This window comes from Aptenodytes patagonicus, chromosome 21 (assembly GCF_965638725.1).
Source record: "Aptenodytes patagonicus chromosome 21, bAptPat1.pri.cur, whole genome shotgun sequence".
Classification (NCBI taxonomy): Eukaryota; Metazoa; Chordata; class Aves; order Sphenisciformes; family Spheniscidae; genus Aptenodytes; species Aptenodytes patagonicus.
Genome location: NC_134969.1, coordinates 3,426,467 through 3,444,555, shown reverse-complemented (window position 1 = coordinate 3,444,555; position 18,089 = coordinate 3,426,467). Strand labels below are relative to the sequence as shown.

The 18,089-nt window shown below is 60.5% G+C and overlaps 1 protein-coding gene across 1 annotated transcript; it reads right to left on the bottom strand.

The window, feature by feature from the left end:
• Positions 1–6,566: 6,566 nt before the first annotated feature.
• MFSD2A (MFSD2 lysolipid transporter A, lysophospholipid) lies at positions 6,567–16,802 on the bottom strand. Its single transcript, XM_076357330.1, has 14 exons — positions 16,725–16,802; positions 16,493–16,615; positions 15,738–15,862; positions 12,083–12,206; positions 11,872–11,950; positions 11,097–11,269; positions 10,895–10,985; positions 10,159–10,280; positions 9,761–9,844; positions 8,772–8,855; positions 8,339–8,451; positions 7,984–8,127; positions 7,598–7,774; positions 6,567–7,223 (listed from the first exon to the last, which is right to left on the bottom strand). The coding sequence occupies exons 1-14, from the start codon at positions 16,800–16,802 to the stop codon at positions 7,166–7,168; spliced, it is 1,575 nt and encodes a 524-aa protein (XP_076213445.1). The 3' UTR covers positions 6,567–7,165.
• Positions 16,803–18,089: the final 1,287 nt, after the last annotated feature.

Here is an 18,089-nt window from a genome sequence, read left to right as displayed (position 1 = left end):
CCCCCGCGCCCGCCGCTTCCGGCCCCCGCCCCGCGCGCCGGAAGTGCGCGCGGCGCGGCGCGGCGCCGGCGGGGAGGAGCTTCGGTCAGCCACCCCGCCCTGCGATTGGCGGGTGGGGTTGAGGGGGCGTGGTCGAAGAGGGCGAGGGGTGGGGCCTCGCTTGGGGGTGGGGCCTCGCTTGGGGGTGGGGCCGCGAGGGTGCTGCCGGGGGGGCGAGGGGCTGGGGGGGGTCCCGGGCCCCCCGGGGAGGGGCCGGGGGCGCTCCGGGATCCTCGAGGTGCCCGAGGCCCCCACAGAGGGGCTGGGGGGGCCTGAGAGCCCCAGCGGGGGCAGCCGGGATCCCCCCCCCCCAGGGCAGGTCCGGAGGAGGGCTGCAGACCCCCCCAGGAGAGGCCGTTGGGGCGGTGGGATCCTCAGGAGGTCCGGGACCCCCTGAGAGGGGTTGGGGGTGGTTTGGGGTGCGGGGAGGAGGCGGGGACCCCTGGGAGAGGGGTTAGGTTGGAGGTTGGGGCCCTAGAGATGTGGCTGGGGGCTGCACCCTGGGTCCCCAGGGTGGGGCTAGATGGGATGAGCTCCCCGTTGGGAGGGGGCTTGTCCCGGCCTTGCAGGGGGAGAACTTGGCTGGGGAGCAGGGCGGCCTGGGCTGGGGCTAGGAGGAGGTGGAGGGGACACATCGGGTCTTCCAGAATGGGAAGATGGCTGCATCAGGGGGAGCTGAGGTCAAGGCCTACGCGTGGTGGGTGCGGGATGGGAGAACGGTCCCGCCGGGGAACTGCTGACGATCGAAACGGCTACACCCTTTCCTCAGGGTAAATCCTGGAGGGCTCTGGGCCCCTGGTGCTCTGTGTCAGGGGTGCTTGTCATTGCTGGCTCTGCGCGGCAAAGATGGTTTTACTTTTGGTGCATGCTGGCTCATCCCAAGCATCAAACAACTCCTACAAGGCTCCCGTGCTTCCCTGGGTACGGAGCGCTTTGGAGCCTTGTGCTCACAGACCCTCTTTGATCTGAGGGTCTCAAAGCACTTGGCAGAGGGTGGGTAAATATTGTTGTCCCAGCTTTGTTGCTGGAGAGACCGAGAACAGGGCGGTCGAGGGAAAAATAACTCTGAGTCAGGAAGAGGTCCCTGGAGTCAACATGGGATTGTTCCCACAGAAGGCTCCGCTGTCTGCTTTTACCATTAGGGTAGGACTTGCTCTAAAAAGGTGTGTGCTGCCACGGTTAGAGAAAGGGCAGCGGTCCTCCCTGCCTGCTGCGAGGGACCTGGAGCTTTGCTCTGTGTTTTTGGGTCCCAGCAGCCCCGGGGAGGGACTTGAAGCCGCCCTTGGAGCCGGGGGTCTGTGCAGACAGACAGACAGAGCATCTGTCCCGGCGAGGGCTGGGACATGTTGACAGAATGGGAAGGAGGAGAAAACCCGGCGAGGTTGGCTGACTTTACCACTGCTTCCTGCCCTCTGCTCCGCTACCGTAGATGGTCACGTCTGCCGCAGTGTGGGGTGGAAGCGGGGCCCGTCCGCCGCCGAGCTCCCGAGCGGAGATCCGGGCTCCGTCTGTGGGATCCCAACCAGGGCAGGCGGGAGCGGGGCCGAGCCTGGGATCGGCCAAGGGGTGGGAGCGGGATTGCCGGGAGCGTGGCTCTGCTGACATCTAGTGAGGTTGTCTCCTCCGGCTCTGCGCTCCCTGTGAGCTGGGAAGGCGTTCAAAACACTTCAGGGTTTGATTTTTCTGAGCAGCCAGTGGGTAGGAGTCGTGTGTCTTCTTGGTGAAGATGCAGCTCACCAATATCCCCCCTCCCCTCTGTGCAGCCCCCCCAGCTCTCAGCCGCCGCCCTGGCAAAGCACACGGAGCCAAGCGGGACCTGCACCGCTGCCCTCGCATCATCTTTCCCAGTTAGGCTGAAGCCTATAGAGGAGACGAGCAGCTCCTTGCAGTCACCAATGCCATTTGCCTGGTTTTCTTGCCTCGTTTTCCACCCTGCCAGCACCTGGTCTGCCTCTTGCAGCTGTCTCCATCATGATCAGGCACCTTAGGAACAACTGACATGATGCAAAATAGAAAATAAGATACAACCACCTCTTTTCCATGCAGCCAATGACTTGTATTTTATAGCATCCTATAACGGTGACAGCAGTGAAGCACTAGCCACGTCCTGCCCCACTGGTGTGAGGGCAGCGGTTAATCCTGGTGGGCGGCACAGGCAGGAGCCATCCTCCCGAGCAGCATCCGCGAGGAGGAAGCGAGACTGGGGAGAGGAACTAGAAATAACCGGAGAACGGGGGGAGGAAGAGCACTGCTCACTGGGGATATTCTAACCCAGCCCCAGGCCGGTCTGTTTGCTTCTGGGGTGGGTCTGTTCAGCTGAACATGGTTCCTGAAGGAACAAAGATCAAGTTCCTGGTAAGGCTGGGTCACGGAAGAGCTGCCTGTTTACAGGAGGACTGTAAACCAGGTCAGTGCTCTGTGGGGGATCCTGGTGCCCATAAATCTTGCCAGCCTGTGGCTGACACTGTCCTGTCTCCAGGGCAAAGCTTACAGCTTCCCCATGCTGCTGCCAGGTGGTTGGTGCCTTGTCCCCCTTTCCTCCAAGCACCATGGGAATATTTGCTCCTTTTTTTAGCCATGAAATGGCTAAAATGCCTTTGTGTCCCCTAGACAGTGCCCTTTGGCTTGCTGCAGCCGGAGGAGAGCACTTGTCCCTGCTCTGTTGTGTGAGGAGAGCACTTGTCCGAGCTCCAGCCCAGGTCCTTGTGGTGCTCAGCAGCCTCCAACTCCTCCACAGAAGCAAACACAGTCCTGGCAGGGGCTAAGGCAGTCCTGTGCTTTCAGAGCTCCCTGAGTCATCTCTGGTTAAGGCTAAGCCTGAAACCTGGCCTGCACACAGCATTTCATTTCCCAGCAAAGCAATTTAAAGCTTAATTCCTGGGAAAAGGGATTTTTTTTGGGGGGGGGAATAGCAGGAAACCGTCTTGCTGCCCCATCAGTTTCTGGCCACATACTGCAGCACCTTGGCTGCTTACATCCCTGGAAACAGTGGTTTTGCAAAACATTAACTAAAGCCCACCAAAACAGGTCAGTAGCTTTCAGTCTCTGTTTGCAGATAAAGTGAGTGACCTCAGCCAGGTGGCACAGGGAGGGTCACCCCTGGGGACAGCTGTACCCAGGAATGCCTCTGTGCTGCACCCCTCGAGCTGCGCAGGTGGCCCTGGGTTAACTCTGCCTTCCCCAGCTGGTGACAGAGCCCAGCCCGCCTGGGGATCTGCGTGGCAGGGAGGTGGACCTGCTCACCATGACCCGCTGGCCAGTGCCTCTGTCCCGAGCACAGCCCTGCTCCAGCAATCCTGCTTCTCCCCCAGAGCTTCCCCGGCTGAGCTAATTTCCAACTGGATCTGTTCCCTGATGTACCAGCACAGCGGGGTGGCTGCACTGTCAGACAACCCCTTTCCATGGGAGCCCATGCTTGGTTCAGCTTGAAGTGTCCGTGAAACCAGCCCTGGGTGATTTCTGCTGCAGTGTGGGGCACAGAGGTCCCTCCAGCCCAGGAGCCAAGGGAAAACCATCCTCACCAGCAGCTGTTTGAAAGTTTCATAAATCTCTTTCTGCTGCGAGGTAAACCCGAGGCTCTTTGCCCTTTCCCTGGGGATAAGGAGGGGGGTTATTCTTTGCCCCCCCTGCAAGGAGTGACTTTTCACACTTCCACGTATCCACCGTAGGATAAGCAGACACAGCATGGCCGCTCTCACCTTGAGGACTGTCCCTCCTGCTGCCTCTGCCTCGCCCGGGGAGGGGGGAGACCACCCTCGGTGACAAACAGAGGATGTAGGTCCAATTTTGCAGGTTCGTGTGCTGCCCTTCGGAGGCCACGACTGATGTTTGCTTGGTTTTGTCCCCTCCACAGTCACCTCCCAGGACAAGTGCCCTGCGGTTGGGGTGAACATCTGGCTGTGCCCCACCACCTCCCAGCCCCCTCTCCACCTCCCCCCTGGCACGTCCAGCCCTGATGGCATGTCACTGGCTCACCCCGGTGCTGCCCTGTGCTGTGGCCAGGGCAGCATCCTCCCGAAATGCCCCTCTGAAAGCTTTGTGCTGCAAGAGAGGCAGAGCTGCCCACCAGTCTGGGCTCAGCCACGTGCACTGGGAGCACTGGGTGCTGGCACCCAGCAGGTTTCCCCAGGGCTCAAGGTGAGCCTTGCAACTTGACCAGGGGCCCTGGGAAGGGTACGGGGTGCACTAACGTACTCTGATGAGTATCAGTGGAGAGAGGGGTGCCTGCAGCAGCCTGCCTTCCCCGCTGAACGAGCCCCGGGTGCTGGGACCCGGGCCTGCACCCCTGCCGGGCTCTGTCTACGAGCCCCGCTGCTCACGTGCACCTTCACCGATGTACAATGAAAGCCTCCTTCCCTTGTGAACAAAAGGGACCAGACAACCTGGTTCCCTGAGCAGAACAGAAACCCTCTGCTCCCTCCCAGCATGGGCAGCAATGCCCCCCTAGTTCGGGAAAAGGCTCCCCAAGCCCCTGGCACCAGATCACCTGCCCCAGCTGGCCCGGAAGCCCCTTAAAGCCCATCAGCTGGGAATCACGGCTGATTCCCAGCACTCACATATGGTTTCTGGGCAGCACAGCCCCAGCCCATATGCCATTACAGGCATCAGCTCAGCAGGTGCTGAGCACACAGCTGACACCCTGCATTTTCCATGCTCTGGCTTTGATTTCACAGGGCCAGCACTGCCCGTACATCAGCCCCAACACGTGGCTCACCCAGCCGGCACGGAGGACACAGCAGCGATGTAACTCCAGCTCTGCAGGGAGGTGCTTCCCAGATGCTCGGGTTCATTTGCTTCATCATCAAGGTTAGTGTGGATTAAGCCTTAGCACAGCTGCTGCTGGAGGCCAGCTGTAGGTGCTGGCAGCATCTCCCCATGCAGTTCTGGGTAGGAAGACTTCCCATGCCAGAGAGGCTTTCTTCATGCTTGGAGTGAAAGCCCTCTGTAATCACAGCTGAAGCAAGACACGGACTCTGCTTAAAGGCTGGACTTTTGCCCAGGGCTCAGTGCTATCAACTCCCATGGTCATTCCCCCCCCCCATCTATTTTCTTAAAAGCCTCAAATAGAAGAGGTGTGCTCAGCTAGGAATGTTTGGGCCCCGGTTCAGGCTCAGTATGCTTTTAGTCTCTTGAGGTGGCTGCAAAAAACCTGAACAGAGACTCCTCGTGAATCCCGCAGAGCCAAAAAAGAAGAGGCAAAGAATGAAATGTCCCTGATTTCTGTTGAAACTCTTTGAAAAGAAAAGCTACCAGCAATCTTTCAAATCCTTGGAGACGGCAGCACTGCCCACACCCCTTGGAGGCAGCCAGGTCATAGCAATGGCCAGGATGACTCCTCGCAAACCCAGCCAGGAGCAGGGCAGGGGTCAGTACATTTGTAAGGATCTCTAGCTCTGTGCTTGGCTGGAGCACTGCCGCCCTTCTCCTCCTCCTCCTCTCAGAGGGTGCACATGGCGCCTACTTGCCCTGCCGCAGGGGCTTCAAGAGAGCACTGGCTTTGTCCTGCCCTTGTTCCTTCGCTGCAAGCTCCATGCCTGGGGGAGCAGGGAGCACCCGGGCCAAGGCTAACACCGCCTCTTGCCCTCTGCTCAGCACAAAGCCAGCTCCCAGCCTCCTTGCATCATCCCTTTTGCTTCTTTCCATAACCCCCTGCCATGGTGGCAGAGTGGGGCCCAGTTAAGCATTCCCAGCTAAGGTCTAATCCCTCTGGCTATTTTTAAAATCCCATCCTCATTCCAGTCCTTTGTACCCAAATGTGGAACAAAGGATGAGCCATCCTTCCCCCCCCCGAGCCCTCCTGCACAGAGGGGCCGCTCTCGACTCAGACACTGACCCCACAAGTTTCTTGGTGTGACAAATGTGCTTAACAAAGGGCAACAGCCCTGTCCCCCAGTGCAGCGGCCGCGGGGACAGAGCAGCAGAGCTAGCAGTCCCCTCACACTGGGGATTTGCCCCAACTGTATGGGTGGCTGCTTCATCTCTGGTGCATCCTCCCTGTGCTTACTTCAGCCTGCTTTCACCTTCTGCATTACACTTGCTGCCACAGGAGTGCGGTGCTCTCCCCATTTCTGCTGTGGAGAGGGGAATGCGAGAGCAAGGTATAAATATCCACAAAGATTAGCACTTGCACAGCACTTTGCCCCGGGAGAAAGTGTTGAGTGTCACCCACAGCCCGCATTCCCTTTCTCTCCGCTCCCCAGCTGCCTCTCCCATTTCCAGCCCCAGGTTCACAATCCCCGCAGCCAGTGCTTTCATTTCATTCCTCCCTCCACCCCCGTTCCCTCTTGAAAGGGAGAAAATAATAGAGCCTTTGTTGGGTTGCTGCGGCGCAGGCACTGAGCAAGGAGCCAACACGGGGGTACAAGGCCGCTGGGCACAGCCGCCTGCCTGGATTATGGCATTCCTGTGCCTTCGGCTCAGGGGAAGTCAATCCTGCGCCCCGTGGCATGTAAAGGGACCCTGGGCTTGCTGACGTCCACACAAAAAAAAAAGCAGTCAAACAAAAAAATCCTCCACACCCACACTGCTGACTTCCCCCACTTTTATGTAAATTAACATTAATAGGTCCTTGAGTTCGGTTTCTGTACAGATATATTCAAATAGGAAATAGTTTCATATTTACATCATTAAGTTAATTAGGCTCTATAAAAAAAGAACAGCTTTCCAAATTAGTGTCGTATGTACAGACAGCAGAGGTGAGCTCACGTCCTTGGCGCGGTCACATTGACAGTGTAATGTACACTAACCATTACCCCCAGTCCCACAGGCGATCGGCCCCACGCAGGCCGGGCACAGACGGGCAGCGGGCACGAGTGTTATGAGCAAAAGGATCCCTCTTCGGGCTTTTCTGCTCTCCAGGACCCGGCAGGGAATAGTGCTTGTTTCTCATGAGGCACACAAGTACCACAGAGTCAATTCGTGTAATGTACACTACCAGCGCTCTGTGGATCCCGTGGAAGGCACAAGAACGGCACAGATCTTGTGTTCGAGTCGGTGGATGCTCTGCACGGCTTCTCCCAGGCGCTCCTCGACGGCGCACACCTACAGCGGCACGAGGCTGGTCCAGCCCCCGAGGGGCCGAGTCCTTCGGAGAGCCCCGGTGTGAGCGGACAGACCCAGCCTGGGGTCACACGATGCTGGCCAGTTCTGTGTTGTCTGACTCCGAGCTGCTGTTGCTCTCCTCCCTGGGGGCAAAGTGTTAGGGAGGAGGCACAGAGTGAGCCGTGGAGCAAGCCCTGCCTCCGAGCAGACCTCTGCCTTGGAGCAGAGGAGCCTCCGAAGGGCTCAAGAGGGACAGCACTGCCTTGCGCAGTCCCCGAACGAGTTTTCTTTAGCAACTGGGGCAGGTTCATGGTTAATCTCAAACACTTCACGCCATCTCTTTGGAAGTCAGGATTGGGAAAACAAGCCAGCCCTTCCCTCATGCCACCACCCACGGGTCCTGGAGGATTCCTGGACAAGTCACAGTGTGTCCCAACCCGTCTGGGCCGAATCCTGCCCGCACACACCCCGCTGGCATGCCGCACTTGCTACCTCCATAGCACAAGTTGACACTCACCTTAAGTCCTGCAGGGCTTTCTTGTTTTTCCTCCGCTTCTCCTCGTCGATGGGGTACAGCTTGAACAGGAGCAGGCCCAGCAGGATCAGCCCCACGGGCACGGCCGACACCAGCATCTTCAGGGTGAAGTTCACCTCGCTGGGCTGGGAGCAGCCCCGGGTCTGGTACCCTGCAAAGCTGCGGAGAAGAAATGGACCTTCTGACAAAGGAAACTGAGTCTGTAGGAGACAAACCTGTCCCTTCAGGTAGAGGTTTGCGGAGCCACAGCTGGATTTAGACACCCCCCCCCCACCCCCCTCCCAGCCCTTGGGAAGCAGAGATGCCCGGATGCGGAGGCACCAGACTGGCCTCCCTCCCTCCTCCTCAGCTCCCCCACAAAAACTCACTCTAAGCTGAGTGTGGAGATACCCAGGGAGACCCCAGAGGTGAACTTGGTGAAGAAGACATAGAAGGAGAAGAAGATGGCTTCATGGCCATGGGAGTCAGGGTGCTGCAGCTTGAAGTCGTCTATGACATCTGGGAGCATGGACCTGTGCGGAGAGTGGAATGGTGAACACTAGGACAGAGCCAACAAAGCATCTCCTCTCCCTGCTGAGAGGATTTCCCTCCAAGAGCCCCATCTTGGGCTGAAAACATTGCAAAAAGGCCTCCCAAGGATTTCTAACCACTCCAGCAGGCCCTGGAAGCACCTTGCCCAGCTCTTGGGGTGCAGTGCTGAGAGCACCAGGACCTCACACTCACCAGGGCAGGAGGAAGGCAGCTGCGACACTGATCCCAGCTGCAACGGCCACGATGTAGGTGACGATGAGGTTACTGTCCAGGACAGCCACCATGATGAGGAAGGGGATGGCAGACTGGATAGGGGACAGAAACCAGGTTGTCAGCAGTGCCTGACCCAGACTCCTCAGCCTTTCCCCTTCCCTCCCGTGCATGCCAGCCCTCCGACCGCAGCAACGGCTGGGGAAGCAGCAGTGCAGCCTTCCTCCCAGCCATTTCTGCTGGCCTTGGCCCACATCCGTGACAGCACAAATAGCAGGATGAGGGACAGGCACCAAATCAGCAGCAGCAGCCCCTGCCCAGCTCCAGGCCCTCTCGGGGGGGACACAGCTCTGCTCAACCCATGTGGGAAATACCATCCTCACGTGCACCTCTGTGCTTGAGGGGACCCACTCACCGAGATGCCCACATAGACAGCAGTCTTCTTCCCAAAGCGGGTAAGGAACCACTGCCAGAGAGGAATGGTCAAGGTGGCCGAGAGCTATGGGAAGAGAAGGGGGTCGTGGTGTCACTTGCTGGCCAGGCTCTTCTCTGGGGGAAAAGCTCTTCCCAGCAAGGAGCAGCTCCTGGGCACAGTCTCCCCCATCACGTTTCCAGCACCTCCGATTTCCACACACTCCTGAGGCTGGCACGCAGCCACTCTGCCTGCTCCTGCCCTCACCCCATCCCTCGCCTGCCTCCGCTCCCGGGAAGGAGAGCTCACAATTGGAGCAGGTGCGTGGGGCCACCTCCTCCCCCAGTGCGGAGCACCCTGGCACCCGGCACCACCGTTCTCAGGGCACCCAGAAGGTGCCAGCACACCTGCCCAAACAGAGGGAGGACCTGACTCGATCCTTGGTGCTGGGAAGGGACCCGATCTTGTCACCGCTGCCTGCACACAGCATGGCCAAGAGCCAGGTTCTGTGGGGACCTTGGCACCTTGGACCTCTCCACCCCAGGAGGGTGGGAAGGGCTCCCAGGGATGAGACAAGCTGGAAGGGGCTCTCAAGGAGCTGTTTTGCTCCATCTTCCTGGCAGTAAACACTGAGATCCTTTTCTTGAAGCAGGGGGGAAGGGAGATAAGTGGCAGGATTGGGACAAAAGGCCCCCACGGCTCCTGGTCTCCCCTATCTCTGGCTGCCTTCACACAGGAACAAAGGCCTCGCTGTTCCTGCCAACCCGCCCAGCCTTTGCAGGACATTTGGCAGCTCCTTCTCCCTCCCCTCCTCCCAGGGGACCTTCGGTCACTGTCCCCACAGTGGACTATGGCAGCCCCACAGCATCCCTTCCCTCAGCCCACAGAGCACCCATCCCATGCCAGCTCCTGGGGAGGACCCACAGGATCCCACAACGTGCATCCCACCACAGTCCCAGCCCCGAGGCGCTCCAGGACGAGGCCATACGCACCATGATGGCCAGGAGGATGTTCTGGAACTCGTTGCGGAAGCCCAGGGTGTAGGTGCAGAAGAGGGCAAAGTTACCCTCCAGCAGCTACGGAGGAGGCAGACAGCAGTTAGGGGGGGACGGGCACCCCAGCCACCCCGGAGGCATGCGCTCCTCCTTGCAAGGCTGCACCCAAAGTGCAAGCAGGGGAAGAAAGCGGCCATTCACCGACCCATCCGAGGGCACGAGGCCACATCCTTCCTCTCTGCCCGGGGCAGCTCCGGCTCATTGAGCTGCCACCTCACATGCTCCCCAGCCCACCAGGATCCTATTTGGGCCCTACGCTGCTCATCCCCCAGCCACCTCCAAGCTGCGCTGCTGCCGTCCCCTCTCCCCCATCCTCCAAGCCCGGCTGCGCTTACCATGAAGGCCAGCGAGGTGAAGAGGAAGCCGGCGATGAGCTTGATGTAGGCACCGTGGTTCATCACCAGCTTCAGCCCCTGGAAGAAGGAGACAGGCTCATCCGACTGGAGCTCAGAGGACTCTGGGGAGCAGAGCAAATCAGCCCATCGTTAGACCCACTGAAACAGCACCCTTGGGTGCAAGAAGTACAGTGCCTCATGCCTGCTGCTGAGCGCCCTGCACAAGCCCCTGCCCACCTACAGCATCACACCCCAAGGGAGTCAGGGCAATGCCTGCAGGGATCTCCCTGCCCTCACCCAGGGGTCCCTCAGCCCCATGGAGGGGAGAGGATGGCCTGGCTGATTCACCCAGGATAAGCAGAGCTGGTCACAAAGCAGAGGGAGGGAAGGACAGAACTACTCGACTTTGGATATCACCTCACACTGAGATGCCCTAGTTGGCACTAGCAACCTTGCCCAGACAAAACTGCAAGATAACATTTATCTCCGACAGTGCAGAGCAGAGAGCTAAGTCCTCAGGGCTGTGCTGTAACATACCCTGGAGATGCTCTGGCCTCCTGCCCACAGCACTGCCCTTCTGCAGTGCCTTCCCCAGGCCCCCGTACCCAGACCTCAGCTCTACCTGCCCCTCTCCTCCAGTGCTTGACTCACGAACAAGGGGCCAAGAGCTCAGCCAGGCTCCTGAGGAGCCCCTGGCAGGAGCCACAGCATTTCCACGCTGTGTCTCAAGCCTCACCTCTCTTCTCCCGCACGCCCACCGACAGGATCACAGCGCAGAGGATGTAGAGTCCCCCGATGACCCCCGCAGCGATCATGTAGGCATTTCTCTATGCAAGAGAGGAGGGAGCGGTGAGGGAGGGGGCTCGTACCAGGAGCCAGCCCAGTCAAGAAGGCAAGGGGAGTATGGCAGGGGCTGCCAGCAGGTCCCCCCAGCTTACTGTGTCCGTGAGAGACCCAGTGTCATGGGTCATGTTTAGTTCCTCCATGGCCACCGAGGAGTTGGTCTTGCCGATGAAGAGGGGGCTCTCAATGCAGGGAGTAACCACCTTGCCCACAATCTGGCCCTGGATGGCAGTACCCAGCACTGTGCCCAGCACTTCCACTGTCATACCTGGAGGGAGAGGCCAGCAGGACTGAGCACAGCCCTCAGGCACCCAGGGCATGGGTGCAAAACCCTTCTCCGCAGCAGAGCCTCCCCAGCTGCAATTCATTGCCCTTCACCAGGAGAAATGAGCCAGCCCAGCTCTCCTAGAGCTCCCTCCAAATCACCAAGTGATAAAGCCTGTGCTACGCAGGGAAGGAGAGTGTCTGCTGGGGAAACTGAGGCAGGGAGCAAGGCCAAGACTTGGTCATGCTGCTCCCGGTGCTGTATGACAGAGCAGGAGGAAAGACTTGGGAGTTCAGATCCCCCATCATCTGCTCCAGGCACTTGGCCATAACAGGGACCACCTCCCCATCAGCCCAGCTCTCACCAGACTAGACAAGGGTGTCTGCTGGAGGAGCCGGGGAAGAGGAATGGGAAGAGCTGGACCAGCTGCAATTCAAGCCCTGAACGATGTTCATCACACACCACCCTTGGGGTGGGGTGTGATCAAATGAGCCCTTCCAGCAGGGCATCTGGAGGAAGATCATGCCCCGGTGAAAGCTGCAGCAAAGGAGCTGAGCATCAGCTGCCCCCCAGCCATGGTGAGGAAGGGAAGGAAATACTCTTACGGTAGGCGGTGGCCGAGTCCCGCTCACTCTGCTCCCTGCTGATGAACATGGTCAGCGCCGAGTAGGGCACATGGAAGCACTGCAAAGGCATGAGGAGAATTAGCTCAGGGATGGGAACCCGCCCCTCTGCATAGCTCAGCGAGGTGAAGGCAGGGATTCATCCTCTCCATCCCTCACCCACCAGCCCCGGTGTGTGCAGAGCCCAACTCACCGTCACAAGGGTCTGGAAGATGCAGTAGAAGACAAGGTACCACATCACTTGGCCTCTGGAGATGTCTGGCACAAACCAGATGAGAAAATAGGAGATGACAGCAAATGGGGTGGAGAAGATGATCCTTTGGGAGAACACAAGTGTTAGCCCTGCGGGCACACAAGCGCCTGGGTAACCCCGCCAGCCTGGCTCTCCCCACTACACCACACATCCAGTGGGGTTCAGGCATCTGATTTTGGGGGCTCCTGAGCTGCCCAGGGGTGGCCCACCCCGCTCCAACACTTTGACAGGAGGTGGTTGCCACAGGGGCAATTCAGACCAGACCGAAGGCAGCAGCTCAGGTCTCACAGGGTGGGAAAGGGAAGAGCTTTATTTGCAAAAACAGACATCTTTGATTCGATGGAAAGGATTGATCTGCTCCTGCCTCCAGCTTCCACCCCCGGCCCTGACCTCTCCCCCAGGCAGCACCGCTGTGCGTCCAGTGGGATGTAATCACCTCCCTCGTCCCGGAAAGGCCTGGGGAGCAGCCAGGCAGCACAGCCCTGCTCCCCAGCCCCACGGGCCCAGCAGACAGATGCCTCTCACCAGCTTGGCTTTGCTGCCAGCCCCCGCCGAGCCCTGGTCCCAGGGTCACCTCTGTTCTGCTGGCAGGGATGGGGCAGACCACCAGCCAACAGCAGGCTGGCTCCTTCTTCCACCCCTGCCCAGCTTCCCAGAGCTGCAGACACAGGGACACGGGATGCAAAGTGCAACAGAGGATTGGAGGGGATTGCTCAAGCACTGGGCCTTGGCAGCAGTCCCAGCAGGACCAGCCAGCAAAGGTGATTGCAACGGGAAGGCACCCAGAACATCTCTCCGCTTCATCCAGCGCATCTCACAACCCTTGTCCTGCTGCAACCCAGGCAGGGGAACAGCTCTACCCTGCACCAGCAGCCTGAGGACGCTACAAGCACCCAGGTCCCCCCATCACTCAGGAGGGTACGGGAGGAATTCCTCCTCCTGGAGGGAAGTGAGCCAGGTGTTGAGGTTGCATCCACATCTGTTTAGGAGACTGATTTTGCCTGGGGATTTGCAAACACACTGCGCTCCACAAACTAGTGGACAGAAGCTGTGTCCTGGAATGAAGCCAGCAGAACCGGACACGGGACAGAGCCACGCATGGTCAGGGCTGGCCCTCTGCCGCTCCGCTGCCAGGGTACAGCGAGATCTTTCCATCTAGACTGACGTACAGGACGCAAAGTTTAAATTTAAGTTGCAGGGGGGTGTGGAGAGCGAGAAACCAAATCTCCGTGGATGGAGAGCCGGCAGAGGCATTGCACAGGACCCAACACATGCACATTTTTCTGTGCGCACGTCACCCCGGCGGGGGGAAGAAAGGGGCGAGCCAGCTCCAGCCATTCTTCTTGCGCACGCTTATCGCCTCACAGATACATGGAGCCAAGGGAAATTTTGAATGAGTCACCACAGCCACACGGCAGGAACCACGTCACGCTCACCATGGGCGCCAGTGTGTGCACATCGGAATCCCCTGCGGGCCCACCCCGGTACCGGGACCACGGTGCTGAGCCCTGGCCAGGGCTGACCGGCAGCTCCTGGCAGTGGCAGACAAGTGACTGCGAGTTACCCCTGACCGAGGCCGAGGTGATTAAGACGCTCGGAGGAGGCTGCGGTGACGCGCTCGCCCGCTCATTGGCCGCGGCACGATGGTGTGTTCCTTTGTGCCACGGTTTGCACACCCCTTCCCGCCCCGGCAGTTAACTGTTTGCAAACGGCTGCTGCCCTGGAGAAGGAAGGTCAAAGCAAGCCAAGGCTCTTCAATCACCAACACGTCAAGGAAAAGTTTGGTCACCGGGAAGTCTAGAATGGTTGAGGAAACAGGGACCTGCCCAGGGCTGGGGGCAGAGCGGGGTCCCCGAGGCCAGGGGAAAGGAGAAGGCAGCCAGTGGATGAGCTGCTGGGACAAAAAGTGCCAAAAAGTGTTTCAAAAAGCAAAGAACTGAATGGGAGAGAGGTGACGGCCCTCGAGGAAGGTCTCCCCTCTCTTCTGAGGGGCTGGAGCAGCCCCGAGCTTTGAGCTAGAGCTGCCGGCAGCTGATGGGGCTCAGCCTCACAGATCAGACCCTTCAGAGCCCGGCAGAAACTTTGGACAATAAACCCTCGCACACAGGGGGCTTACACAGGGTCACCTCACGGATGCTGAGGGTTGGGGTCAGGCAGCAGCCTCTGAGGCAACCCCGCAGCCACGTCCTGCAGCACCTGCGGCTCCTGGCTTTGCATGCAGGGAAACTGAGGCAGAGAACAGCTCCACAGCCACACCAGACTGGGGCTGTGCAGCCCCACACAGCCAGCCCCGCCGCAGCCAACGAACCCCAAGTTCAGGAGGTTTAAACTCAGCTCAACTCCATCCAAACTGGACTCAGCCGATTGCCCTTGAGCCATGTACAGTAGCAGCAAGCTCCTCGCAGCCGGCTGCCCCGGCACTGCTGAGGGGCCCAGCGCAAGTCAAAAGCTCTGGCTAATTTTAACGAAGCAGGAGCTGTTTGGAGGAATGCAGCCGCTCCATCCCCACCCCCTGCCTCGAGGACGCGAGATTACAGAGAGCGGAGCTGCGGCGGCCATCCAAGCGCATGGCTATCCCGCGCAGCCCTGCCTGCACGCCCAGGCAGCTCCGCACAGGCAGCCCTGCTCTAATCTCCAGACCCCAGACCCCACCATACATGCGGCTGCAGAGAAGCTATTTCAGGCCATGCGTGGAGCCTGGCTTTAACAACAGCCGACTGCCACTGCCCAGAGCTATTCCAGGAAAGCCCGGAAGCAGAGGGTATAATCTGCAGGGGAAAGGACTACATCCCTCTAATTCCACTCCCCCCATGCCCACCCCCTTTGCTGCATTGTATTTCAGCAATCCCGCAGGCACCCAGGACGTGTGTTATTTTAGCGCGGGACATGCCACTATGTCCACACTTAGGCATTAGCACCTTGCAATGCTCCCTGTCCCGCACAGGAGTGGGTGTTTACGGACATCCTACATCTGCCCTGGGTGCAGGCATGAGCCCTTTGGGGCTTCGCAAACCCCATCCCATCTGCTCCAACTCCCTTCGGCACCTCTTCACTCAGCACCCTGCTCTCAGGGGCAGCGGAAGCACCCACGTGTGGACACCCAGATCCATGACAGCTGTTTTCCTGCCAGAAGAGCATCCTCGTGACTGTCAGCCAGCACCCCACCACCGCACATCAACCGTGCACACCCCCATCCCTCCTCCCTATGGCTGTGATGCCACCTGCTCTGCTGGCAACGTGGCCCTGCCACAGGCCAGGGCTCAGCAGCCACCACAGGAACAAAGTCCAATGTCGGAGCGTGGCATCAGGGCAGCTCTCAGGGAGGCAGGAGCTGCTGCAGGCGCAGTGACACAGAGGACAGCCGGGACCAGCTCGTACGGGGATGGCTTGGGACCAGTCAGAGTAACAGGCACAGACTTGAAGCCCCAGCTGTTGGCAGAACCGTGGGCTTTTTGGGGCGCTTGGGACCTCACCTGGGTGAGGTAGGGTGTCAGCATGTCCTGCCCTGCAAACCTCATGCCAAGGGACACCCAAAGCTGACTGGAAGGCTGTGACACATCAGGTAGGGATGCGGGGTGCTACAGGTGGCTCTTACCAAGGCATCAGGCGGCCAAAGCGGGTCCATGATGTTTTGCTGATGAAGAAGCCCACCATGGGGTCCGTGATGGCATCCCAGGCTCTCCCCACAAACAGGATGATGGAGGCATAGAAAGGGTCCAGCTGCAGGAAGAAGATCTTGTGTCAGGACACGCAAAGCCCTGTGCCCCCGGCTGCCCTACCTGAGCTCCTCAAGACCTTCCCAACCGTACTGCAACCCCGCTGCCATTTGGGAGCGGGGGACGGATCCCTCACCTTTCCCTCTCGTTCAGTGGGATTTGAGGCATGGTGACCCAGACCCTCCCAGCGCTGCCCCACCATGCTCTTTCTACACCAAACTCCTGCCGCCTTGGAGCGGATCTCCCCAAAACCCACCCTACAGCCAGCACGGGTGCCCCACGGGCACTTCTCCCTCCCCATTTCACGCAGACCCAGAACACTGTGGGTTCGTGGGACAGATCCTGTGTCCCGCGGGACGGACACCGCAAGCCCGTTTCGTAGCCTGAGGCACGGAGCGACCACACGGCTCCGCGCGTGGGGCCGGCCCGGTGGAAACCCACAGCCTTCGGACCGGCGCCCGCGCAGGACCGCGACTCTTCGTGACCGACACACGCTCCCTTACACCCCGGCGGGTGGCACTGGGCGCGCCTGGCTGCTGGGCAAAGCGGCACCGGGCACCCCCCGCACCGGGAGCTCCGGTCCCCCCAGCCCCGGTCGCAGCTGCTCCCCCCCCCCCCCCAGCCCCAGCCGTACCTGCGCCACGTCCAGGAGGTAGATCTGGAGGAAGAAGCCGAGCGCGCAGCCCGTGATCTGGTAAGGGGCCCCCCCGACGGCGTAGCACAGCTTGCTGCACACCGACAGCCGCTCCCGGTTCTCCTGCAACCGAGCTCGGTGTTAGCGCGGCCGGGCAGCGCCCCCCGACCCGTCCCGTCCCGACCCGTCCCGTCCCCCCCGGAGCCTGGTCCCGCCGCCGCCCGGAGCTCACCCTGCGGCGGGGCTGGCGGCAGGCGGACGGCAGGAGCCCCCCGGCCCGGGCCCGCTCCGCGCCGCCGCCCCCGGCCATGCCGTGCACGATGAATGGGGCCGCGCCGCCGCCCGCGCGGGCCTTGTACCGGCAGCGCCCCGCCCCGGGAGGGGCCGCGCCCGCCCCGCTCCCCGCCCCCGCCTCCCGGGGCAGCGGCCTCCTCCTCCTCCTCCTCCTCCTGCCCCGGCCCTTCCTCCAGCCCCCAGCCCCTTACCCTCCGTCCTCCCACCCCTCCGGCAGCATCCTTCCTCCACGTCTCCTCTGTCCCCCACCCCTCATCCCCCAACCCACCATCCATACCCCTCCATTCCCCCATCCCTCCATCCGCCCACGCCATCCCTTCCCTCCAGCCCAGCCCTTCATCCCTCCATCCTTTCCCTTCCCTCCATTCCCCCCCCCCCCCCAGGTGCCCCCGTTGATGGCAGAGGCTGAGCAAACACTGTGTTGCCCTACAAGGGGTCAGGGCTAGAGGCTCCATCACCCTCCCTGTCCCCTGGGTGCCCAGTGGCACCAGCCAGTGAGGGTTGGGGACTGGAGACCCTCAGTGCCAGCCCCAGCGTGGCCCCACTCTTAACCCCCCTCCGTGTGGGTGAAGGTGAAGCAGGAGCACCCCCCCCAGCATCAGCTCCCATGGCCCCTGGCTGCTGCACAACAGCTTCAGCGGGTGACAGTGGTTCCTGGGCCCCAGCACCTCTCCCTGGGCCACCTGCGGTGTCCCCAGCACTGGATGGCCACGCAGACATAGATCCCAGCACCTCTCACTGTGCCAGGTGCTGTTTGCCCACCGGCGGGCACACATACGCCTGTGCCAGTGCTGTGTCACCACAGTGACAGCCACCAACCCGCTCTGCTCAGGCCACCAGGGTTCAAAGATCACCCTGAGATGTGCCGCGAGATGGGGCTGCATAGCGGGGCCAGCGTGGCACCCAGTGCCATCGCCTGATTGCCACTTGGAGCTGGACTTGGAGCTGCTCTTACATGGGGACAGGGACAGGCACGGAGAATAGGCAGGCAGGATGGGCAGCTGGCACCGAGCAGGGACCTGGGATGCAGCAGAGCCCAAGCGGGCACTGGGGACGAGCGGTGTGGGTGGCCCCTGGCATGCAGCAGTGGCACAGCGGTGGCACAGCAGCTCCGGGCCCTCCCTGGTTTCGGGAGCACTGAGCTGGCATCACCGTTGACTCAAGGTTTCCGGCCCCTCATACAACATGTGCAGTGGGTTCCTCCTGCGCTGCCACGCGTCACAGCCACGCTGGGCGCTCAGGGATGCCACCCTCTGGGGAAGGGGGCCCGTGCGAGGCTTCAGGCTGTCCAAATCTGTTCAGT

What these genes read in the sequence shown, in the direction of transcription:
- MFSD2A (XM_076357330.1), bottom strand. Translation starts at nt 16,802, where the DNA reads ATGGCCGGGGGCGGCGGCGCGGAGCGGGCCCGGGCCGGGGGGCTCCTG. An exon ending in GCCGCCAGCCCCGCCGCAGG is followed by an intron (nt 16,616 to 16,724) that starts GTGAGCTCCGGG and finishes GCTCGGTTGCAG; the next exon opens with GAGAACCGGGAGCGGCTGTC. An exon ending in ATCTCCACACTCAGCTTAGA is followed by an intron (nt 7,775 to 7,983) that starts GTGAGTTTTTGT and finishes TCTTCTCCGCAG; the next exon opens with CTTTGCAGGGTACCAGACCC.